Raw genomic sequence first — 22794 nt, 5'->3', positions numbered from 1 at the left:
AGGGAAGATTCGGGTCTTGCGGCAGCCGTGGGTTGATTTAAGGCTCGTTGACTTTCCAGGGGAGGGGGCTGTGCTGTCCCCTACGCAAGGGCTCCCCAGAACCACCTTGACGCCTGCTACCTGCACTGCAGGTAGTGAGACGCCCCCTAGAGGAGCGATCCTAAAGTGCAATGGAAATGTACGATGGAGCACGCAGACAACACCCCTGGGGGCAATGGGAAGGGACGGGGCCGGCACCATGGGTGACCCTGTGGGAAAGTGACCTGTCCGTTGCTATGCAATCCCTCCCGCTGGCCATCTGCTCCTCACCCCACCCTGGCCCCACTGCTGCTCCTCCCGACTGTGATCAAATCCCCTGGGGATTAGAGCACTCCAGTGCCCCCTCCCGCTCACCCAGCAGCACCCACGCCCCAGATGAAAGGCAAGGGAACCTTTATAGTTATTATTCTCCAAAGCCCTTAATTGTAAGCTTATTCCTTGCCAGCGAGTCAGTAAATTGGCTGCGAGATCTGAGCACGTCGGGACGCACAGACCTCCAAGAGACGTCCAGAGACTCTTCCAGGGGCAGACACATAATCCCACTCTCCCCACCCCACCCGGGGTAGCTGCCAGCATCAAAACCCACAGAGTCCCTGTGCTATGTCCAGTTGTCCCTCCAAACCTGGAGGAACAGCCAAAGATCGACACATGGACAGAGACTGACATGTCTACAGGGCTTCTCGTCCAAAAGGATCCCAAAGCACTTTGTTCACATAGAAGAAATAGAGTCCGCTGTCCCAACCTGCTGAAATGCAGCCACCTCTGGGGTGGAACATGTCAGCACTTTGAGCAAGGCCTCAGTAACACTGCCTAATACTTTAGGGCAAGGAGTGAAGAAAGGTACTGATCTGTAGGGAGAGTTTAGCAAGGGGGAATGGAGCTTTTCAAATTGGGATTTGGCCAGAAAGCCAGGCGTTAACACCCTGGCTTCTTGCAAAAGGTGCCGTGAAATCCTCAGTGACCACGATTGGTTCAGATCTTGAGAAAAACAAGTTCCGGGGATCAGAGAGCAAAGCCAAGCAGATTTGCCAGGGAAAGGGAATTGAGCCTCGAAAGAGCAGCCACTTCCCTCCCTTGTGGTTCAGCTCATCTGCCCCCGCCGAGAATCTGCTGCATTTCCCAGCTGTTCCCTGGCTCTCCTGGGCTGCTCCAACCCGTCTCACCCATCTGGCTTGACTGTGAGGTCTTTGGGGCAGGGATGGTTTATTCAGCACCCAGCCCAGTGGGGCCCTGATCGCTAACCACTACACTGACAAAGATGTTAAATAATAGTAACCATCCGTGTTACTTCCTGCTCATGTTTTCAGTCTCTCTCTCAGGGTTATCTCCCAGCCCTCACCGCTCCTGCTTTAGTGGCATCAGTGAATTTCATTATCTTGTGCCACAACATTACAGGACCCATCTCCCACGTGGGGCTGCCAGCCCCTTTCCCCGCCCCCAGTACCAGCCCACCAAAATCTCTGCACAAGGGGGCACTGATCCAGGTCTCCAGCAGGGGCGGGGGCACTGGGCGGGCCACACTGTGTTGGGGCGCCTGGTGTTTTCAGGGTGCATTGTTCGGCACACCAGGGGTTAAGCGGTTGTGCTGGACCCAGCTAGGAGGCAGGTGATTGCCTGGGGCGGTGTCAGGTGGGTAGTGCTGGAAAGTTTCCAAGGGTGCCTGGAAACTCTCCCACCTATAATTACAAGCTTGTGGGTCGAAACACACCGGGATCCATGCCGACCATCCCTATGGAAACCAACCGCCTGCCTCGTCAAGCCCCGTCATGCCCAGCTGCCCTGCACATCCCAGACTGACCCAGCTCGGGAGTTCGATGGGGCACTAGCACCATTAGTATCTGAGTAACATGACAGGGGAAATGACCCACCCAGGGTCAAGCAGCAGGTCAGCGGCAGAGCTGGGAATAGGACCCAGGAGTCCTGATACCCAACCCCACTGCCCCAACCACTAGACTCCACCCCCTGCCAGAACCAGGGAGAGAACCCAGGTGTCCTGGCACGCAGGCCCAGTGATTCCCCATGTGTCTAACCACTGCTGTGGCCAATGCAGCAAACCCGTCCAGGAGCTGCCCTGCCCTCCCAGCCTCTGAGCAGGTGCACTTACGTGGGGGCCGCTTTCACACTGGGGGCCTTGCCCTGCCGAGGGGCTGCTGAGGATGGGCGACTTGGAGGGGCTGCAGAGCTCGGGGAAGGGGTTGGGGATGGACGGCAGCGACGAGGCTCGCGGCTCCTCCTCCTTCAACTTCCTGCCAGAAAGGAGAGGTTTGGGGTGAGGGCGCAGGCAGTGCAGGGGCCTGGCTCTCCACCCCCAGCCTGCCACGACCCTGCCCTGCGCAGCACGGTGTTTGGCCCAGTGAGAGGGTAAAGCAAGCCCATGGGAGCCACACAGATCCCCATGTAAGAGCCACGCTGAGATCACATGAGCCACACAACGTTCCCATGCAAACAACAGCACACAGGGCGGAGGATCGGGCCCAAAGTATCTAGCGCCTGAAGGCAAACGCGTGCCCAGACCCCTGCAGCCCCTCCCCAGAGACTGACGGCTGTGCCAGCAAAAGCTACCCCCCACCCCAGGCAGCAGTAGCAGGCCTGGTGATTTCAGTCTGCCCTTAAAGGGACTCTGAGCACTCCCTCAGCCAGAGAGCAGAGCGGGCCCAGGCGCTGATATCCAGAGGCGGGCAGGCAAGTTAATAATTAACCCTAAACCCCTTGGCTCTCCCTAGTGCTGTTCCTCCAGGCTCAAGAGCGGGAAAGGAACCTCCACAAACGCCCATTTCCCCATCCCAGGGGCTGCAGCACTACCGGATCCCAGTGAATAGGGGGTTAATGCCACACAGGGGCTGTACATTGGCTTCTTGGGAAGTAAAGGTGTATGGGACGGTGGGGGGGCCAGGAGATTCTGGTTTCTTTTCTGTTCATGGGGAGTGATTTGGTTGCCTTGTAACAAACACTCCCTCCTTGCAGGCTGCACCCCTGTCTCCTCCTGCTGGATCCCTCCCCGTGGGGGAGGGTTGGGGCAATAGCCTCCATTTTGCAGAGGAGGAAACGGAGGTATGAAGAGGGGAAGAGACTCACCCAAGGTCACCCAGCCAATCAGTGGCAGAGTTGGGACTAGAACCCAGGGGTCCTGACTCCCAGTTTTGTGCTTTAACATGATCAACCTTCCAGGACCCTGTGGCTTGGGGGCTAATGGTGGTGAGGGAATCACAGCTCCACAAGGGGACGGAGACACTCGCTCTCCCCCCCACCCAAGGGGGCCGGCCGGACACACTGCTGGGAAAATCATGGGACCCTGTTGTTGAGGGAAGGATGGCGTTTCCCACAATGCCCTGCTCCCAACCTGTTGGCTTGGATGACCAGTGGCTGTGAGCGCTTGACATCGCCGCCGGCCAGCAGCCCGGCCTTGTCCCGCTCGCCCGTGGGGAAGGCATGGCCATTGGGCAGGCTCCGGGCGCGGTCCTGCTCCAGGTGGTCCTGGTACAGGTTGTCCAAGGTGGTGGGCAGGTCGTTCCGCAGCGCTGCCAGGTCCATGGCATTATCTGCAGAGAGAAGGAAGGAGACAGGGATGGTTACTCCTGCCTCTGTGACTTCCCTCCAACCACCGCGCCTTCCCTGCCTGCCATGCCGAGCGCCACATTCAGCCACAGCCTGAGTCGCGCTGGGCCAGAGGCACCACGGCCGTTTGGAGGGGGCACCCCTGCGCCGCACAGAAGAGGGCTGGATGCACCTTCACCCACACCCCACACTGCCGCTGGATCTCGGGGAACTGCACTGAGGTGCACCCCCCTCCTCCAGCCTGGGGCAAAGAGCGCTGCCAGGCGGCAGGAACGGGCCAAGCTGGGGGATGAGGCCTAAGCGCCCATAGGAAGGTTGGGCACCTAGCAACACCAGGGAGAGGCAGCCGGCAGGGAGCACCTGGGCACCAGCCAAACAGTGGGGGATTCCCTCTCTCTAACCTCCCACCCTCAGGGGACCATCTGTGACCGGGGTGCAGAATCGGCAGCACTGGGCCGGGCAGCGATCACCCCATCCCCACGGTGCTTGCACCCCAAAGAGCCAAGCTGACGCTTCATCGGCTCTGAAAGCTGCAGCTTACGTTACCACCGGCTACTCTAGTCAGTGGGGTCCCTCTGGCTTGGCACTGGCGTGGCTAAGAGCAGAAAGCCCCATCTGAGGCAAAGCACAAAGTACCCAAACCTGCCAGAACCCCTCCCAGCCCTGGAGGGCCACCTGCTTGCCCCTGGAGTGTGCCCTGAACTGGGGCTGGATTCCTGTTAGCTCATCCCTACGGTGCGAAGGGGTGCAACCCGCACCCCTGCTATCGCAACAGCCTCGGGCCACATCCAGCAGCCCCCTTATTGAACTGGGTCAGATGACTCGGGTAGAAGCTGACGCCTAATGGTCCCAGATGACGCCGGCTTGGCCAGAGGCCTGTGTTGAACCAAGGTAGCGGGACTGGGTCTGGCAGGCATGGGCTGGAGAAGTCCAGTGGTAAGAGGCCCTGCTGAGCCACAGGGGCAGGCTGGCTTGTTCAGGAACCTTCCACCACCTTTGGTGCTGTCCCGGGAGGCTCGGTGAGGGCACCTGGGGCCTTGGCCAGGAATTTTAGAGCAATCAGGCAGGTCTTCTGGGCACAGTTGTCCCGATTGCACAAGTCAGTCGGCTAATTGCACATGGACTCCGTGCACTAGTGTGCACCCAGTCTCAGGCATGTGTCACTCGGCTCATTGCACGTATTGTTGCTGCCATCTCAGCCCATCAGCACCAAATTTGGTTTAGCCTAAAGAAACATTTGCTGAGGCCGGGTATCGTGCTCCCTGGCACTTCCAGAAACTGACCAGCATCCCCTCTGAGCATGAGCGGTTACCCTTCCATCTAGCCTGCTCCATGCCAGCTTTCTCTGGCAGCCTGGCCAGCTCAGCTGTACCAGATTTTTACAGGTGCCAATCTCCCAGTCTGGGTGTCAATCACTGACTCACCCTGCAGGCTGCACCATGCTCAGCTCTCCAGTTACCTGCGTTTCAGCAAGAGCAGCTATGCTGCTGGCACGATCCAGAGCCCATCTGGCTACAGCCCAATGTGCCGGGTGTCAGAAGGAAGAACTGCAAAGCCAGAATCAGAGGCAGGGGGCGCTGGCATCTGGCCCCTTTGGCCACGATCCGGCAGCTGGCTTCCACGGGGCGCCGGATCCCACGCCTGCCCTTGGCAGCTCCCTTGGATCATTGTTTTCCCTTGATCCACCATGATGGGATGAGCCAGCGTGTGGGCAGGTGACTCAACCCAGCCCCGCCCTTCTCACTGCAGACCTCCTCCACACGCCTCCAGGCTGGTGGGATCTGGAGCCAGGCCGGAGGCAGCGTTAGTGTTTCCTCTGTACTGGGTCCCTTTCCACCTGGCCCAGAGGTTTGTGTTGGCCGCGGAGGTCAGAGCAGGCATTGCCCACACACTCTGCTGTGGAGTAGCTGTTACTGGGGTGGGCATGGCCCAGCCTACCAGCTCCGGACCGGGTGCCTCTGCCCAGGCTGACGCACAAACACAGAGGCAACCAGTTAGCTGCTCTGTTATATCCTTGGGGCCAACCAACTACGCAACATGCTCCATCTAGTTGGTCGCTGAAGGAGCCAATGGTCGAACTGGCTGGCAGCCTGGACTGGGATGTCCAGATGATCCCCCCTGGCCACTCCTGGGCTGCTGTCAGGCCCCTCCCGCTGGCTCGATGACTCTCCCTTTTCCTAAGGTGCCCATCACCGTGGTGGCTGGGCTCCAAAGAGCCACGGATAGGTTAGAAAAGGAGCTTTCTGGATTTGTCTGTGTTGCCGTGATGTTGCGTCTGCCCCCTTCCATCTGGCTCTGGGCGCTGTCGTGGGACGCGGGGTTGAGCTGGAGAAGCTGTGATGGAGTCAGACAAGCTGGATTCTCCACTAGGCCCGGCCCCGGTGAGCACTGAGACAGGCCGGCCGGAGTGTAAAACAGACACTGGGTGGGTTGGATAATGAGGCCAGTCCTGTGGGCTCCGGGGCCAGATTCTGATCCCTGTTACTCCCCTGACTTCACAGGATTCATGCCAACCCAGCTGAGAGCAGGACGCGACCAGTTCAAGGCTCCCATGACACCGCTGCTCCTATCAGCTCAGCCGCCTCCTCTTCCTTCCCTCACACCCCGGGCCCCCTGTTTGCAGGCTGCGCCCCCAGCGAGAGGGGACTCCCTTTCCCACTCCCTGGTGTCTAAGCACTGCCGACCGACCCGGGGATGCTTGAAATGATTCACAGGGCCCCCGTGCTGGTGGGATCAATCCGGAGGAAACAGGATCGCTGGCATCTTCTGTTGCTAATTACATATGTGACCTCTCCTGGCTCCCAGGGAAGGTGAAGCCAGAGCGTGGTGCCAGGGGCGTAAAGACAAGGGAGGCGTGCTCGGCAGGAGCTAGCCTGCCCCACTCAGAGAGATGATAGGAGAGAGAATAGGGTGTTTGGTGGGTTTTCAAACTACCGATGGCTCTTGTGCGGCCTTTCATCACAACACCCCATGCTGCAGGGCAGGGCTTTATCCCCAGTATACAGGTGGGGTACTGAGAAACAGTGGCCAAGTGACCCGTCCCGGGAGTCTGTAACAGAGCTGAGAATCGACCCCAGTGCTCACGCCAGCGTCCTGTCTGCCAGACCAGACGTGCCCTCTAGCTCTGCATGGGGACCAAAGGGCTCCAGGGCCACAGAGCTTGTCACTGGTGTTGGATCCCTGCTCCGGTGAGTGGTAGCCGGATGCTGTCACGCAGCAGCCCAGGCCTGCTATGAGTCTGGGGGTCTGCACCACCACAGGCAGCCCCGTTGTCTCTCCAGGGCAGGCTGAGGCCTGTGGCTGGCAGGGCGGGTGTCTCATGGCGAGAGGGAAGCTGTGCCAGCCCAGTGGGGATTAGTAGGGGACTCCGAGGGCTGGCACATAAGCCGGCCCCCAGCCCCCGAGTTAACCCTTCTCACACTGTGCTGGGGGGTGCTGTCTACAAGCTTGCTCTGCTCACACCCCGTTGCCGGGGGCACGGAAGGGACGGCACAACAAGCCCAACTCATTCTGGCTGTGGCTGCAGCTGACACAGTTTTGGGGAGATAAACAGTGCCGCCCTCCCCCCCAGTGTCACTACACAAACAGGTTTTATGGGCCTGGGAGAACATCATTAAAATCACTGAAGTAGTAAAGTTGGAGGCGACTGCGGCTCCATGGGCATGATGGGGGCGGCAAGGGACACTTCCCCTGCCAAGCTGGCACTCCCCCAGCAATGCTAGGCTCCCTGCCAGCCGGTCGGAGCCCTCCCCACACCAACATCTCCAGCCACAGCAATGTTGCCCATCCAGCAGGGGGTCTGGGCCAGAAGGAGGAGGGAGCATCAGATGCGGGCAGGGGAAGGGGGCACCTGGATTCTCAGCTTGGCAACTTCTTGTTGTTTCCTTCCCTCCCCCGCTCTGCTCTGACTCAAGCCACCCTGGCCTGAAGGGAAAGGGGCAGGGTTCCTTTAAGGCGGGCCCTGAGCTGTGATTCACCCTCACGGCTTCCTGCCTTTTATATCCCGCTCGAAAACATCCACCCACCCCAGACAAACTGCAAAACAAAGCAGCGATCGCCAGGCGGATTGCGCAACGGGCACTGCCAGGCACCACCGAGACACTGGGCGTGGGACCACAACCCATCCAACCACGCTGGGCGTTTTCTCCCACTGCAGCTCCCTGGCATGGGGCGGGGGGGAGTGTAATGGGCAGTGGGCGGCAGATCCCAGGCCTTTGACTTGCCTTGGACAGAACAGGAGTGTTGGGGAGGGAATGGGACAGGAGGTGTGAAGGGAGGGAGTGACCAATCCCTCCCTTTGCTGTCTGGTTTCAAAGGAGCCATCGTGTCAGAGCAGGGTGCACTAGGGATGGCTGCAGGGCTGCACCTTGATCCCTAGGGAACCTACAGGAAATGGGGTGCGGTGCTCCCTCCGCAGGGGCTGGGGGACTGGGAACCACCGACAGGAGTCCCCCATTCATCTAACACCCTCCAAGCAGCGTCAGTCCCCGGTGCCGGACTGGGCCCAGTGATCCCATTCCAGTTGCTAGCCTGCATCCAGAGCCCCTTCCCAGTGGGAAGAGGGATCCGCCCCTGACTTTGCAGCAAGCTCACAGGTAGCAGGTGCCCTCCCCATGCCTGGCGCCTAAGCGTCCTGGGAGAAGAGTTTTTCCCTGGCAAGATCACCAGGAAATCCTGGCCAGGATTTCTGAGCCCCCCCGGGAATGGAACCTGTCCAGAGAGGGGGTAATCTGCACACAGTGGATACAACTTAGCCCCGTGCACAGGCTCAGCACAAGGGCTTGGGAGCCAGCTGTTTTTATAACTATTATGCTTGCTGCTGAGGTCCAAGCTAAGCAGTATTACACTGGGTTTGTGCTTGGATGGGAGATTGTGCTGATCCTGTGGGATAAAGTGTGCTGGCGATCTGGAAAATGGCACCCTTCGAACACAGGTACAGGGTGACTCTCCAGTAAGCGAGGAAGGCCTGGCCTTCGCCACTGAGAGTCCAGGGGCCTTCAATCCTAAATCAATTGGGCGCTTGTGAACATTTTCCCCATTGTCCCCATCGCATGGATGTGATGTAAATCTGAGGCACTTGTAGTGATTAAATCCTGTTGTACCTTGTACTGGAATCCAGGTGCTCACCTTAGTATCCTGGCAAAATTCCAGTCTAGGGTAACTGCGTTCTGCTGACCTACATTCCACCCCAGAGATTTAACGGGGTGCAAAATTCTCCTTCATGTTCTGACTGCACCTGTTATATAGTGTTGCTGTGAGCTGTTACAAACATCTGTGACCTTCTACTCCAAAGGTGGCTGCATTTGGGGAAAAGAAGACATGATTCCCAATCACAGTCAATCTGCTAAACTTGGGATCCTTTAGTAGGCAACAGATTCTATGGTTTTAAATTAATTTATCATAAAACCTCCCCAAGGCAGAGCAACGGGTTTTGCCTCTAATATTTACGTGGTGCTTAGACCCCTCTGCACAGGAGTGGATTCCCCCTGGAACCATCAGCAGGGTACCAGCGTGAGTGTGCTTGGAGATCTTTGCATAGCACATGTGCGGTACATGCAGTGCAGGTAGGACACTGCTTCACACAGCCTAATGGAGCTGATCATCTCTTCCCCCTACCCTGCAGCCCATACGCCTCCCTGCTTCTGGCTAAACCAGTTCTGCAGCTGGACCTCCCCAGCATGATGAACTGCTGGCCCTTCCCTGCTACAGCTCACCCCCTTGGTATCTGGGACATCCAGCTGGCCGGGACGTTCAGACACCAGGTCGCAACGTGGTCCTGAGCCTTTGTCAAGGAGAAGAACCCTGCTACACAAGGCCATACTGCTTCACGCGGCACAGGACTAAGGGGTGAATGAGAGAAATCAAAGGGACTATCAATCCAGAAGTCCATCTGGCCCAGCATCGTCCCCCTAATCTGGAGTGCTGGATGAGCCCACTGGCTCCATCCAGTCTGCTCTCCCCTGTTCCCTGCTGCACAGGATCAGAGCAATGGGCCCCTCTAGCCCTGCATCACACCTGATCTGCCACAGCCAGGCAGACCAGTGGGCCCAGCTGGTCCAGTAACTTGCCTCAGATGGTGACTAAAGCTGGATGAGTCAGAGGAAGGTGCAGTTTTCCTTCCACCCACATGCAGCACACCGAAATCTGCAATACTGTCCCAGGAGGAAAGGTTCCTTCCTGACCCCTGTAGGTAGCCATCGCTTTGTGCCCTGCAGCATGAGGATCGATACCTCTTGCGATTGTATCCTAGTAGGTGCCAGGCTTATTCAGATAGCGCCTCATGCCGCATGGATGCAGGTGAAAATGAACAGCCGCCGGCTCAGACTGAGGAGGGAGACGCCCAAGCCCAGCCATTAGCTCCGGCTGGAACAAATCCTGTAGCTGCCACGGCAATAAACCTGATGAGGGATGTAATCCAATTGGCTTGATTCCTTGGCTCCTTTTCTACGCTCGAGTGCGTTTCTGGGAAGTCCCAAGGTCGCAAAAAAGCAACTTCAGTTTGATGAGGAACAGTAGGCACTTGTAAACAGTGATGCCAGCTCTCCTCTGCAGGGTCTGCAGGTTCCCTGTACTGGCCTGGCCAGCCCTGAATTGTGCCCTTGCTCCAAGGCTTCTGTGGGGCTTTGCCAGGGGTAGAGGACCAGCAGAATGCAGATAATCTCCGGCCATTCCCCACCCCACTTCATGGCTCCTGCGCCCAGCGGCCCCCCTAGCTAGGGCAATGAGGGATCTGGGCTTTGCCTGTTTATGCTGGTTTTGAATGTGGCCTGTGGCTCCGTCCCGGTGCTAGATCCTCAAGTCCCTGGAGAAGGGGCTGCCCGTTTGTGCAGCGCCCGGCACGCTGGCGGCACCCAGCAAAGCACAAACCATCCCGAGGCTGGAATTCATGGCAGGCGCCTGGAATCTACTATCTGCCCTGATTGTGGCACTGGGGAGATCTGGGAAAAGGAAGAAATCCTAGACCCAGGCTAGAGTCACACGGGGGCATGTTTAGAAGATTAAGGGGATGCGTGGAGACGCATCTGCGTGTGGAACTCAGCCCAGCACGGCTGCTGCTTCATAAACCTCCCCGCTAGCACATACCGTACTGCAGCGTGAGAGAAAAGTATGAGCTGGATTAGAACAGAACCCACGAGGGGCCGGGAGGCAGACAGAGCCCTGGGGTTAAAGTCCTCTGAGGAGCCAGAGGCTGCAAACGCAGCAGAATTTCCACAGAGGAAAAAACATTCTCCCCGTAGACGCATCTACGGGTCTGGATCCAGCATATATATACGCTTGGAGCAGGAGACTGGTTAGGATGTCCCCATTTTATAGGGACAGTCCTGATTTTTGGGTCTTTTTCTTATATAGGCTCCTATTATCCCCCCTCCCACACGTCCTGATTTTTCACATTTGCTGTCTGGTCAACCTAAGACTGGTGGTCAGGACTCCTGGGCTCTAGACAGGCCTCTGCCTCTGGGTGAGTCCCCTCCCTTCTCTGTAACTCGTTTTCCCCAGCTGTAAAATGCAGGTGAAGATACTGACCCTAGATTGTTAAGCAACATAATTTTCAGGGATGAAAGTGCTATAGAAGCGCAAAGCAAGGTAGCTACGTTTCTCTGATGTCAGATCACACATGGCATCATGCCTGAAACACCACCCAGCATTTAAACTCTCACATGCCCGAAATACCTGATACATTGACTGTATTACACTTTACAGATATGATTTTCAAAACAGCTTAAGTGATTTAGAAGCACAAGCCTTATTGACCTGCAGTGGGACTTGTGCGTCTAAGTCACTTAAGGGGCTTTTTAAAACCCCACCCCAGATGTCTATCAGCACCTGGGTGCCGCAGTCACAGGTACTTTCAAGATGTTTATAATAAAAATGTTATGTGAGTGTGAGCCAATCATGTAAACTGTTTCAGTTTTATCAGTTGTTTACACAAACTTCTAAGGGTTTTGCACAAGTATATGGGAAATGTTTGTGTCTAAAGTTTGAATGTTGATTAGGCTGCTAATCCAGTAGCTACCAGCAACCGTACAACCCACTAGAGCGTAGTGTCATATGAGACTAGAGTCCTGCTGAGGGCTAAAACAATGACCCCAAAGCTGAGGAATGACCGTATGTTTACACTGCACTGTGAATCCAGGTGTGTGGACTTGGTAATTCCAAGCCCGCGCTTGAGTGTTCACACTGCATTTTAAACCTGGTTTACAATTGCTGGCCCTGGGACTGACAGCCGTGCTAAGGCGTCCACACTGCACAATGACAGGGCAGGGACCCAAATCGCAGTGGTGATGACCCACCCCCCTAGCAGGGTCTGAGGACCTGGGTGCTGACCCGTCAGACTGATTTATGTGTGCACAGAAAGGGAGGCTTGGGCTCAGCTCAGTGCACTACAGACATAGCAAAGGCTACAGGGAGGAAGGGTAATGTAGTGGTTAAAGAGCTGGAGAATTGGGTTCAGTGCCCTGTCTCTGCCACAGACTTCCTGTGTGACCGTGGGCAAGCCACTTAGGACCAGATTCCAAAGGTATTTAGGTACCTAAAGATGTAGAGAGGCTCCCCAGCAGGTGCCTAAATACCTTTAACCATGTGGCCTTTAGTCTCTTTGCATCTCATTTTCCTGTGCGTAAACGGGGGCCACAGACCTGTCCTGCCTCACACGGGATGCGAGGGGGAATGCAGTATTGATTGCACCGATGCTCCAGTGCCTCCGTGACAGACACCCTGTAGCTAGGTAGAAAAACTGCTTGTGTCCAACGGCGTGTCTGCTGCACAGTTTTATACAGGAGTGTAGAAAAGGTTTAATGCCTTTAAGAACCTGGTGGCTGGTTGCGAGGACCCCCAGGATCCTCCCTTGTTAACATATTTTCTAAAATAGGACCCATCTTCCTAATCTACACATGGCCCAAATGGAAATACCAAGAATGCACCCGCCCAGTACAGCCCACTTATAACGAGCACCAAGCCTCCAAAAGCCTCAAGATCAACAGCCTGTCATCATTGGTCTCCAGCAAGTTACAGCCTTGCCGTCTCCCAGTAACTTTGGCTCTTGTTTTGACATGAGCACCGGCACAAGGACTTTTGGTAACACTTTGCTGCCTCAGCCGATGTTCTTTGTCACCTCTCAGGTCCTGATCCTGCTTTTATCCTTTACACAGTGCCGGATCTGGTCCCTTCTAAGTGTTAGAGCAACCATGGTACCAATGTATTGCACGGAAACAGGGGAATACAAGTTCTCTCACACTGGTATAAATAGGAATAACTCCATTGACCAACAGAGCTAGGCCAGCATCAAACTGCAGTGAGAGAGGAGGATGAGGTCCCACTGATCACAGAGGTCCAACCCTGCACAATAATGCTCCTCCCTGATCCATACAGTCCAACAGGGGACATTTCCTTCCTGGCCCCAAGTTGGGTGAAAGGTTTGTAACCTGAAGCATGACAGTGTCCTGGTGGCCCGGGACTTCTTACCATGAAATAAATTCCTGTGCTCTGAGGTTGTGCTGAGTCACCATGCCAAATGAAACCAGCGAAGGGCTGAAATTAACCAGCTGGTCTGGGTAGGTTCTTTGGTTACAGGTTCAAAGAGGGGAGGATGGGGGTCCGTGGTTCCAGCGCTATGAAGACACCATAAGCCCTGCTGTGCATGCAGAGCTGAATGCAGCCACTTACACTGTGTCTACACTCCGGAGACTATATCAGCACAGCTCTGTTGGCGTTGCTATGGCGGCATAACCCCATAGTGTAGACACCATCTACACCGGCAGAAGGGGTCTTCCATCGGTGGAGGAACATCACCTCTCAGAACGATTCTAGCTACATCAACGGAAACATTCTTCTGTCCACATAGCAGCATCTATCCCGGGGATTAAGGCGGCCCAGCTGTGTTGGTCAGGGGGTTGTTAGGCGCTGACCCAAGTTTTAAGTGTAGACCATTTAATTCCCTTTTAATGTGGATGCGGATTCTTAGGGTCTGCCTGCCTAGTCCCAGGCCCGATTCCTTCCACCCCTCACCCAGGGGACCTGCTCCAAAGCGTTACTTTAAGTGATGCTCACAGAGGCACTGGGGGTGGGGCAGGGGTGTCACTCTCCAACCTGGCAAAACAGGGTTGAAGGTAACTGAATGCGTTCCGGTGAAAGGAGGCGGGCGCCGAACTGGGAGAGACACCACCAGAGGCACTATGTAAAGAGCATAGATAGATAGACAAATATCTTGTCTCTCTAACATCCTGGGACCAGCATGGCTACAACAAGACTGCAAACGGATAGACAGGCGGATACTCGGAGACATCAGTGCTTCCAGAATCTCAACTGCACCTCAGAAAGCCAGGTACCCGAATACTCCATCAAAAAGTCTGTTTCTCTGATCTCCAAGCACCTCTACAAAGGGCAGCTGAGAGGCTCAGGCATGCAGTGTAGTAGGAAATTGGGCCACCTGCCGCCCATTCCTAAATTTGCAAACTATTCTGCTCTCTGCCTGGGAGCCTACTCCTGGAAAACAACTTCCTGCCTAAAGGCAAAGCCACTGGCTAGGATGCAAAACACACACCCACACCCTCCCCCCGCCACACACAGAGATGGATAAATAAAAAGACACACACAGACATAATACAGACACACACCCACACACAGACACATGTGCACACACGGACCACACGCACACACAGCCGGACCACACGCACACACCTGCACGCACACACACCCCTCTCTAAAAAAACCAACCCTGATGAAATCTGCAGACGGCCAACAACAGCACGTCCTGGAGAAAGCAGCCCCATTTCAAGTTTAATTTGTTCAACAGGCCGAGGCGAGAGGCTCATTGATCTCGGGGTTTAATCATTCATTTCTTATTTACAGTTCCCAGGGAGGAGGGCACATTTGTCTCCCCACAGCCCTTCTCAGGTTGCTGCCTGCCCGCTAGGGCAGGAAGCTCAGAGTCCATTGTCTGTCTCTGGTCAAGGTCCCAGGCCCATACTCTGTCAGGAGCAACTTCCCAAGATGTTTGTGCTTGAAAGTTCACGTGTGCCGCTGGAGCGGGGAGCAATTTCAAGGCCTGACGTTGCAAAGCGGCTTTCCAAACAACTAGATTCAGAGCTTGGTTTTGCCAGTGGAAATCTACAGTGGCCTCACTTACTGTGGATTTAACGCAAGCCAAACTGAGGTTTGAGCCTGGTTTGCTAAGTGCAGGAAGCCGCTCACTTTCCATTGAATGCAGCCACCTCTATGGTGAAACACAGCAGCTGTTTTAACAGTCGCCGCAATGCTACACGAGAGTTGAAGTGACGATTGCCGCATCCAGTTGAAACATGAAGGAGAATCTAAGGAGGCAGAGCTGGAATTTGGCTAGAATACAGGCCTATAATGCGAAGCATGAGCAAAATGATATGGCCACAAGTGGCCGGGACCTCAGTTCTACATCTCCCCTGAAACACAGCTGGCGAGTTACGATTTGCACTTAGCATCACAAATCTTCAGATGCATGAATTCTGTGAATCCCAAGCTGCCAGCAAACAAGAGGAGAGACAGGAGCCACAAAAATGGATAGAGACACCTGATCCAAATAGTTTGAGAACACGGCCCTCAAGTCAGCATCCTCCCCAGACCTTGCTGCAATGGGCAAGTGCAGATTATAGAGCGGCATCCCGGCGTGGAAACAGCTCATCCTTGACAAAACGACAAGCAGGAAAGACTGTGACGGATCAGAGCTCTGCAAATGGAGAATCTGACTGGAGGGCTCAGAGTGGGGAAATGCACTGGTATATGGGAATCAAATGACCAAAGCACAAAGGCACTTCCTTAACCTCACAGAGAAACACTGTCTGATGCTCCAAGCAACCTGGATGCCATGCCTGAAACTCAGCCCATTATCTCAACCACCTCCTGCAAGACGCTGCCTCCGGGACCTCACAGATCTGTGTGATCTCCTGCCACAAGGGAGCCTGCACAAAAGGCAATGAACAGCTGTGCTCCCAGGGCAAACAGGGGCTCCAAGATTGAGATGGCTGAGAGCACAGAACTGGACAGGTGGGAAGCCCCCAACCAACCACCTGACAACATCCTGGGTTCTAGAGTATGGTGCCTTTCACGGACAGGTTCTTTGACTTTCTAAGTTTCTAATCAAAACAAAGAATCTCTCAGGATAGTACAGGCTCTAGAACCTTGAACTTTGTGTGTTTTCAAAATGAGAACAATTTAGAACTTCCTGGGTTCTACAATGGAGACCGCCTTAAACCTCGGCGGGTTCTGGATTTTAGAACCCTTAAGAACTTTGTTTTGGACAGTAAACGCTTTGGGGCAGGGACAACAGGCCGAATTCTCGGCTTGTCTAAATCAGCAGAGTGCAATGGATGCCGGCCAATTTACACTGGCTGACGCTCTGGCCCCATGACTTGGAGCGCTTTGTGCACTGCTGGCAATTATCAAAACACAGATACTATCAATAACTTCATGGGCTTAAGGAGCTAGGTCCTTTTAGAACCTCCCAGGCTCTTGGATTTCGAACCTTTTAAAATCCAACCGTGCCCATGAAAGCTGTTTAAAGTTTAAGCACGACTAGAGCAGCCACCCAGCCTGCCCGTATGGGCCTTAGTGATGGTTGACAAAGCACCAGCAACAACCAGCCAGCGTGCAGCATTTCTTGGCTCACGGACACGCTGCTTCTTTCATCCCTGCCCTGAATGCCCCAGTGCTCTGCAGCCTGCTGGTGAGCTCAGGACAGCCATGCCTGGCTGAGCGGATGGGCTGTGGGTGGGGAAGACGGGTGCCCTGGAGCTTAATTCATTGGCTGTTCTGTCCCTGCCACCCACTGAGAGACCATCCAGCACTGACAGGCCCCCCAGCAAACACAAACCAAGGGCTTTAATCAGTAACTTACGCCCTCACCTGCCCCCCCAAGCTCAGCCATTAAAGCGTCTCGTAGAAAGGCTGTCTGCCTGCATTTCATGTGCAAGCAACTTCCCAAGGGTGCCAGGCCACATGGGCCAGCAGGGGTCGGTGTGATTTCGACCACAGGACTGAAGGCACTGGCTGGGAGAGGCTAGGAAGTCTCCCCACCTCAGCGGGAGCAGAACTCTTCTCCTGGCAGCCGCGTGGATAGCCAGACTCCGGTTCACAGACCTCGGGACGGGGGACACACAGACATGCATGTAGGCTCCTGCCGGCCCTGAGCAGTCCCCGAGTGGGTGGGCAGCACCCAAAGGGTTAATGGGAGGGAAAGGGAGGACTGGCTTTGGGGACAAAGCCCTGCTGGGCTGCAGGAAGGATGCGGGCCCTTTGTTGACATCCTTGGGCACAGGCTCAGCAGCAGAGGAAATGACCCGAGGGAAGAGGCCAAAGCACATTGGCCCCAGCAGGGCTCAGCCAGGGACTTTCCTGGGTCCCAAGCGGGCAGGCTCGGCCGGCCCCCATTGGCTACACTGGAGCGGGCTTCCATTTGTACCATGTCTCGCTCGTCCGTTGCCCTGGCTCTGAGCAGGGCGACGAGAGACCCAGCTTGGGGCAGGAGTAGAGAAGGGCTCCCCTCGTCCCCCGGCTTCCATGCCCTTCCTCTTTGCAAGCTCAAAACCTGGCCCTCAGAAAGGTCCTCCAGCCATCGCTGTTCTCGTAGGTAACCTGGCCCTGCTGGGACATTCCTGGGGAGAAGCAGCTCCTGCTAGAAGCCTCCTCCCATCCTACTCTATTGTATTTCCTAGTCGGGCCTAACTAGGTCCTTACCCCCCGCCCATCACCACAGCATCAGGTCAGCGCTCGCCAGCGTCGGATTGCTCAGTACCAATGGTGCCTGTTCGCCCTGGGTGCCCCTGACGCGGCCTGCCCATCGCCTGCCCCTGCAGGTACTTTCCAGCATCCACGTTGTGGAGGTGCCAGATCCACGCGTAACCCAGGCAGCTGGAGACGATCGATGGAGCACAAAGGCAGAGGCCGGGGGGGGGGCCCCTCAGCCGCTGAGATAATAAACCCAGCACACAGTCAGGTGCTGGACTCTGGGCTTCCGGGTTCACTCCCGAGACTCACGATCAGCCCCCTGGCCCTGCAGGGAAGAGTTTGTTCCCTAGGTGACGACGTCGCTCGAGGCCCTGGCTTCCTTAGGGTCTGCCTTGCAGTTGCTGCCGCCAGAAGCAGGTGCTCGCCGGGAACCCCTCCCTGTGGCTACTCCCTTTCCCATGGCAGACGGGGATCCCGTTCCCATCTATCACCCACCTCTGCAGACACCCCAGGAGCAAGGCACCGCACGGGCCCCATCTCTCCTGCGTCCCCTCTGCCCGGTTCCTGTCTCTCTCGGCTTTCGCTTGGCTAGGCCGGAACGGCAGGAGCAGGTGGGAAAAGCAGGGTGGGGGAGAGAAACGAAGGGACGAAAGGGAGGAACGGAGGGAGGAAGAGGGCGAGGAAGGGGAGGATGGAACAAAGAACCGACGAAGTCAGAGAAGAGCTACGGCGGAAGAGAGAGCGCGTTAGTCTGGAACTAGGGATACTGCCCCCGAGTCCTGCCGGCCGGAGGAGCACTGGCTCACACACCTGCCCTCGCACCCACGTTACAAACCGTGCCCCGCGTCCCGGACTAGTGTGGGGGGGGGAACAAACCAGCCGCCTACCTGGCCCCAGCGGTGGGGAGACGCTTCGTCTCTGCTGGCTTGACGGAAAAACTGGGGATTCCTGTTTCGCTCTAATCCTTTATCTACCTGCCTCGCTGGCGGCTGGCAGCACACGCCCCCTGCTTGACATCACGCCGGGGAGAGGAAAAACAGCTTCACCGGCCTGGCAGGATCAACAAAAGGCCCCGTGGCAGGTGCAGGGCCCCGCTGCGGCTGCCTGCTTTGCTATTAACTTTGTAACTCAGTAGCTTTGTTGATAACCCGCCCTCCCCCCCGTGCACACACCCACGCCCGGCCCCTGCTCCTTAGCCGAGCCTCTAGGATTCAGCATAGCCAGGAACTGGGATATGCCAACTATCCCCAGGCACCCCATGGTCCCGCTGTTTGCATCAGGCTTTGCCCCAACCTTGTGGGACCAGGCGGGAGACAGGGCCGTGGGTTCACTCAGCCCGTGTGACCACCACAGCCCCGGAGAGGGAGGCTGACCCAGTGGCTAAGGCACCGGGCGAGGAGCCAGGGGAGCTGGGTTCGCTCTGCGTGACCTTGGGCCGGTCTCCCCCTCTCCCCTGTCACAGGCTTAATTCTTCAGGGCTTTCTTAGCAGGCTGCATGTGCCCCCATGGGAACAGACCGCTCTGCGGCAGGCCCTGCCCTCCGGGGGTGCCACCCTGCCTCTCGACCCTTTGCGGGCATTTCGGGGGCCGCAAGCTGCCCTGAGCAGCCGGGGTTGGGTGGGAGGAAGGGCAGCAGTGCCCCCTGGAGGCCCATTGCTCCGAACCGCTGCCATGTTTGCTCTCCCTCCTCCCCACCCGAAATCTCCCCTTTTGGGGCCATTCACCTGGCCAGGAAATGGGCCCCGTTCTGGATCCCACCCAGGGCAGGCTCTGCCCGGTCACTAAGGAAAATAAATCCAGGCTGTTCCCCCTCACCAAACACAGGCATTGGGGCTCCTACATCCCGAAGGACGAGATGAGCCTGCAACCACCTCTGGGGCGCGTCAGGCTTCCGCATTGCACAGAATCGACCCGGCTCCGAGCCCCGTCGCCCTCACTGGCAGGAATGTTCCCTGGCACCTGCTAGGTGCCGACGGGCCCCTCCCTGGCCCAGACGAGACTCCTGCACCTCCTCGCCCTGCCCTGAATCAATGGGCTCATTGTGCTGGGGCAGGATGCCCGTGCCCTATGGCAGCCTGTGTGGTTAGTGCCTCCCCCTCCCTGCCCGGCTGGGTGCATCTGAGAGCCCTCCCTCCCTCCCTCCCACCCACCCCGGCGTTATGAACCCCGCCTGGCTGATCGGCGGGTGTAAGGGGAGCTGGGGAGAGGCACAGCCCGCCGGTGGGGATGCGTCGAGGTGGGAAAGGGCTTTGTCCCCCATCCTAGGCCTTTCCCTGGCTTTATGGACCGACCCTCAGAGCAGCCCTGGATGTGGAAGCACCTGCCATGCCATGCTTTACCCCCAACCCCCTCCAGCTCTGCAGCTTCCCTGGGGGGTCTGTGTCCCTGAGTCCCCCATTCCCCCCAGTCAGGCGAATGTCTTTCCACGCCACCCTTCCCCAAGGCAGCGCCCCGACCCCAGGGGCGTGTGCCACCCGCCAGGACTTGAGATGCCAGGCACCTGCCCAGGCCTGGAGCAGCAGCTGCTTACAAGGGGCAGTTCCAGCTGTTGGGATTCCAAAGTGGTTGGGAGATCTGGAGTCTCCTGTGTCCAAGGGCGCTTGGGGGGTGACGAGGAAGGACGCTGCTCCTTGGGATGTCGAAGGCCAGGCCTAGCGTGGACAGATGCTCTGCAATATTCCCTCACGTGGTTGGCTGATGCCTCTCAATGCCAACCCGCAGCCCCCTGGCTATTCCAGCCCTGGGCTGCCCCCCACAACAACTCTGCCTGCCCCTTAATCTCGACCCACAGCCCTCCTGCCGCTCCAACTCTGGGAGCTCCACACAATGTTGTGTCCAGTACCCACTGTGCTCCATTCTCTTGGTCTGATCTGTCTCTTCCCCTGTCCGGGACTCTCCGTGCCCCTTTGAACTCGCGGGCGGGTGCCAGGCAGGGCCGGCAGACCGTGTATCTCAGCACTCTCATTATGGATTTCATAACTCGCAGAGGACCGTCACTGCCTGGCCCCTGGCCAAGAGCAACATATGTCTGACCTGCACCGTTCAGGGCTCACCGGGAAGATGGGCAGAATGAGAGCAGCCGTGCCGTGCCCGGGCCTAGCTGCTAGGACCTAGCACGCTCCAGGGTGTTTATTACCCTGCCTGGGTACGGAGCGAGGGCTGGGAGGTGCCAGCCAGCCCAGATGTTAGTCAGGCACAGCTGGAAGATGAATTTGAACAGTCACAGAACAGAGCTGCCCCTAAGCGCAGGCTCCAACTTGTTAGCAATGGGGGAAATCTCAGGGGAGGCGATAGGGCTGCCCTGTGTGTCGGGCCTCTGTACCGTCTCCAGGGGTGTCCCTCTCCATACACAGCCCCCTTCCGGGGTCCGGGCTGATCCCTTTGCTCCTGCTACAAGTGCACAGCAAAGGGGCTGGGAGTCCCCTGCGTGATCTGACACCGCGGCGCTGGGCTTCATCCTGCTGAGCTTATCAGCCCATCCGTGGCGCAGGTACTTGTGCTTGGGTATATGCACAGTGTGCGCTTGTGCACCGCGTAGGTGCATGGCGCAGCTTTGCACACGGTGGTTGTGCATAGTGCAGCTATGTGCACAGTGACTGTGCATAGCACATGTTTGTGTGCAGGGTCAGGAATCAGGGCCTACTGCAGAGACCGACTCAGGCGATTTAACCAGGGTAGCTGGTCTATGAGCTGCCTGATTGGTGGGGAGAGTCAGCGAACTGTTCTTAAGCCAGCAGCAGACACAGGTCACTGCTTGGTTCACCTGCTGGAATAATTTAGTCACAGCTGTGATAGTGCCTGCAGCCCTGCTCCTGCCTTCGATCCAGTCTTGCCTTACTCAGGCTAACCCAGTCCTAACCGTTGGCTCTGATTGCTGACTTCTGTTCTAACCACTGGGCATGACTGCCCCGTCCTCAGTGGTGGGTGTGCATAGTCCATGTCTGAGTTCAGGGTTGGCTGCGTATTGCAGGTTTGTACATAACAGCGGTCAGACCAATGGTCCATCCAGCCCAGTATCCTGTCTCTGGCAGCAGACAATGCCCAGTGCCCCAGAGGGAATGAACAGAACAGGGAATCATCAAGAGATCCATCCCCTGTCGCCCATTCCCAGCTTCTGGCAAACAGAGGCTAGGGACACATGGTGGACCTATCCTGCATGAACTTATCTAGTTCTTTTCTGAGCCGTGCTATAGTCTTGTGCAGGATGACTGTGCGGAGTGCAGGTCTGAGTATGCGTGGTGTACACGGGTGCATTGTGGGCATACACAATATTGGCTTGCATGCAGACGGGCTGTTTGTGCCCACACATGCTCCTGCCCAGGAGCCTTGGCTGCTGCAGTGGCGCCCCCTCCAGGTAGCTGGTGCTCTGCACAGAGAGATTTTGTGTGTGTGCCCAGCCAGCAGCAGCAGCAGAGTCGTAAATCCTGACAAAATGCTGGGACAGCATTTTCCACCAGACTCTTGTGCAACGTGCAGGGATTAATGTTCAAAATTCAAAACACAATCAGTGCCCCCCCCCACGCTGTCCTCTCTCAACCCCGGCCGTGGAAGAAACAACTGTGACGGATGGGGAGACGTCAGAGCTAAAAAAGACCCCCACCCACTCACCCAGGGCTCTGCAGGACACATTTCCCACTTCTCCTGCAGCTGGAGGAGAGGGCTTGGGTGGGGACAGGGAATGCTGCTGAAGCCGCCATCGTCCTTCACTGGGGGAGGCGGCCCCATCCCCTGCGTGTCCATTGCCAACACCTGGCCCCAGCTCTGCGGGCTAGGCCCATCGGGGTGTTCAGGCTGTCTCAAGTGCTGATCCTGGCTTTGCCCCCCTCAATCTTGTCTCAGACAAGTCGCTTTTCTGCTCTGTGCCTCGGTTTCCCCTGCACTGGGGTCAGGACAGCAACATGGGGACAGGGACTCAGGCTTTGGCTGTTAATTCTGTGCAATGCCTGGACAATCCATGACAATGCAGAAGTCAGTGCCTCAGTTTCCCCTCCCGCCCTGTGTCTCCCTGGTCTGTTCAGACTGTCAGCAGTTTGGGACAGGGACTGTCTCGCCCTAGGCATCTGTGCAGTGCCTGGCTATGCAGCTGGGTACTCTGCGTTCTGCTGCAACATGAATAATAAGCAATAATCCAGAGCACACCGAGCTGGCCAGATCCTTTGACAAAATGCTCCACAAATCGTGGCACCCAGTGGATACAGAGCCGGACTCTAGCAGCCGGATTTCCTGGCAGGAACCTAACCCGGAGTCCTGTCCTCCCAGCCATGCTGGCTCCAAGCACTGCTCCATCCCGCCTGGTACTGCTGCTCCTGCAGCACCAGGAGGCCTGTCACCCTGCTCCTGCAGATGCCTGAGCCTGGAGAGGAGGGGTGGGGTTGCACATATTGCATTGGGGCAGTTGCTCAGTGCTGCCCTTTCGAGTGTGGGGAGTAGGTCAGGATTCCTCGCTGGTCCCTGCGCAGATGGATTCATGCTGACGCCCCTTTCTGAGTCTGGAACGTCCCTTCC

The 22794-nt window shown here is 56.8% G+C and overlaps 1 protein-coding gene across 6 annotated transcripts in view; it reads right to left on the bottom strand.

Moving 5' to 3' along the window:
• Nucleotides 1-22794, bottom strand: part of GRB7 (growth factor receptor bound protein 7) — a 44580-nt gene that overhangs the window by 13800 nt on the left and 7986 nt on the right. For 2 of the 6 annotated variants that reach the window (XM_039516240.1, XM_039516239.1), the window contains exons 3-4: nucleotides 3380-3578; nucleotides 2144-2285 (exon numbers count right to left, since the gene is read on the bottom strand). In XM_039516240.1, coding sequence (XP_039372174.1) covers nucleotides 2144-2285; nucleotides 3380-3578 — 341 coding nt within the window. Of the gene's footprint in view, nucleotides 1-2143; nucleotides 2286-3379; nucleotides 3579-3766; nucleotides 3885-5018; nucleotides 5050-7444; nucleotides 7472-18176; nucleotides 18376-22794 lie in introns of those variants that run through there. The other 4 variants (XM_039516241.1, XM_039516243.1, XM_039516244.1 and 1 more) reach the window with 4 other exon arrangements.

The sequence above is a fragment of the Mauremys reevesii genome, linkage group 27, assembly GCF_016161935.1.
Source record: "Mauremys reevesii isolate NIE-2019 linkage group 27, ASM1616193v1, whole genome shotgun sequence".
In the NCBI taxonomy this organism is placed as follows: Eukaryota; Metazoa; Chordata; order Testudines; family Geoemydidae; genus Mauremys; species Mauremys reevesii.
This window is presented reverse-complemented; position numbering and strand designations above follow the sequence as displayed.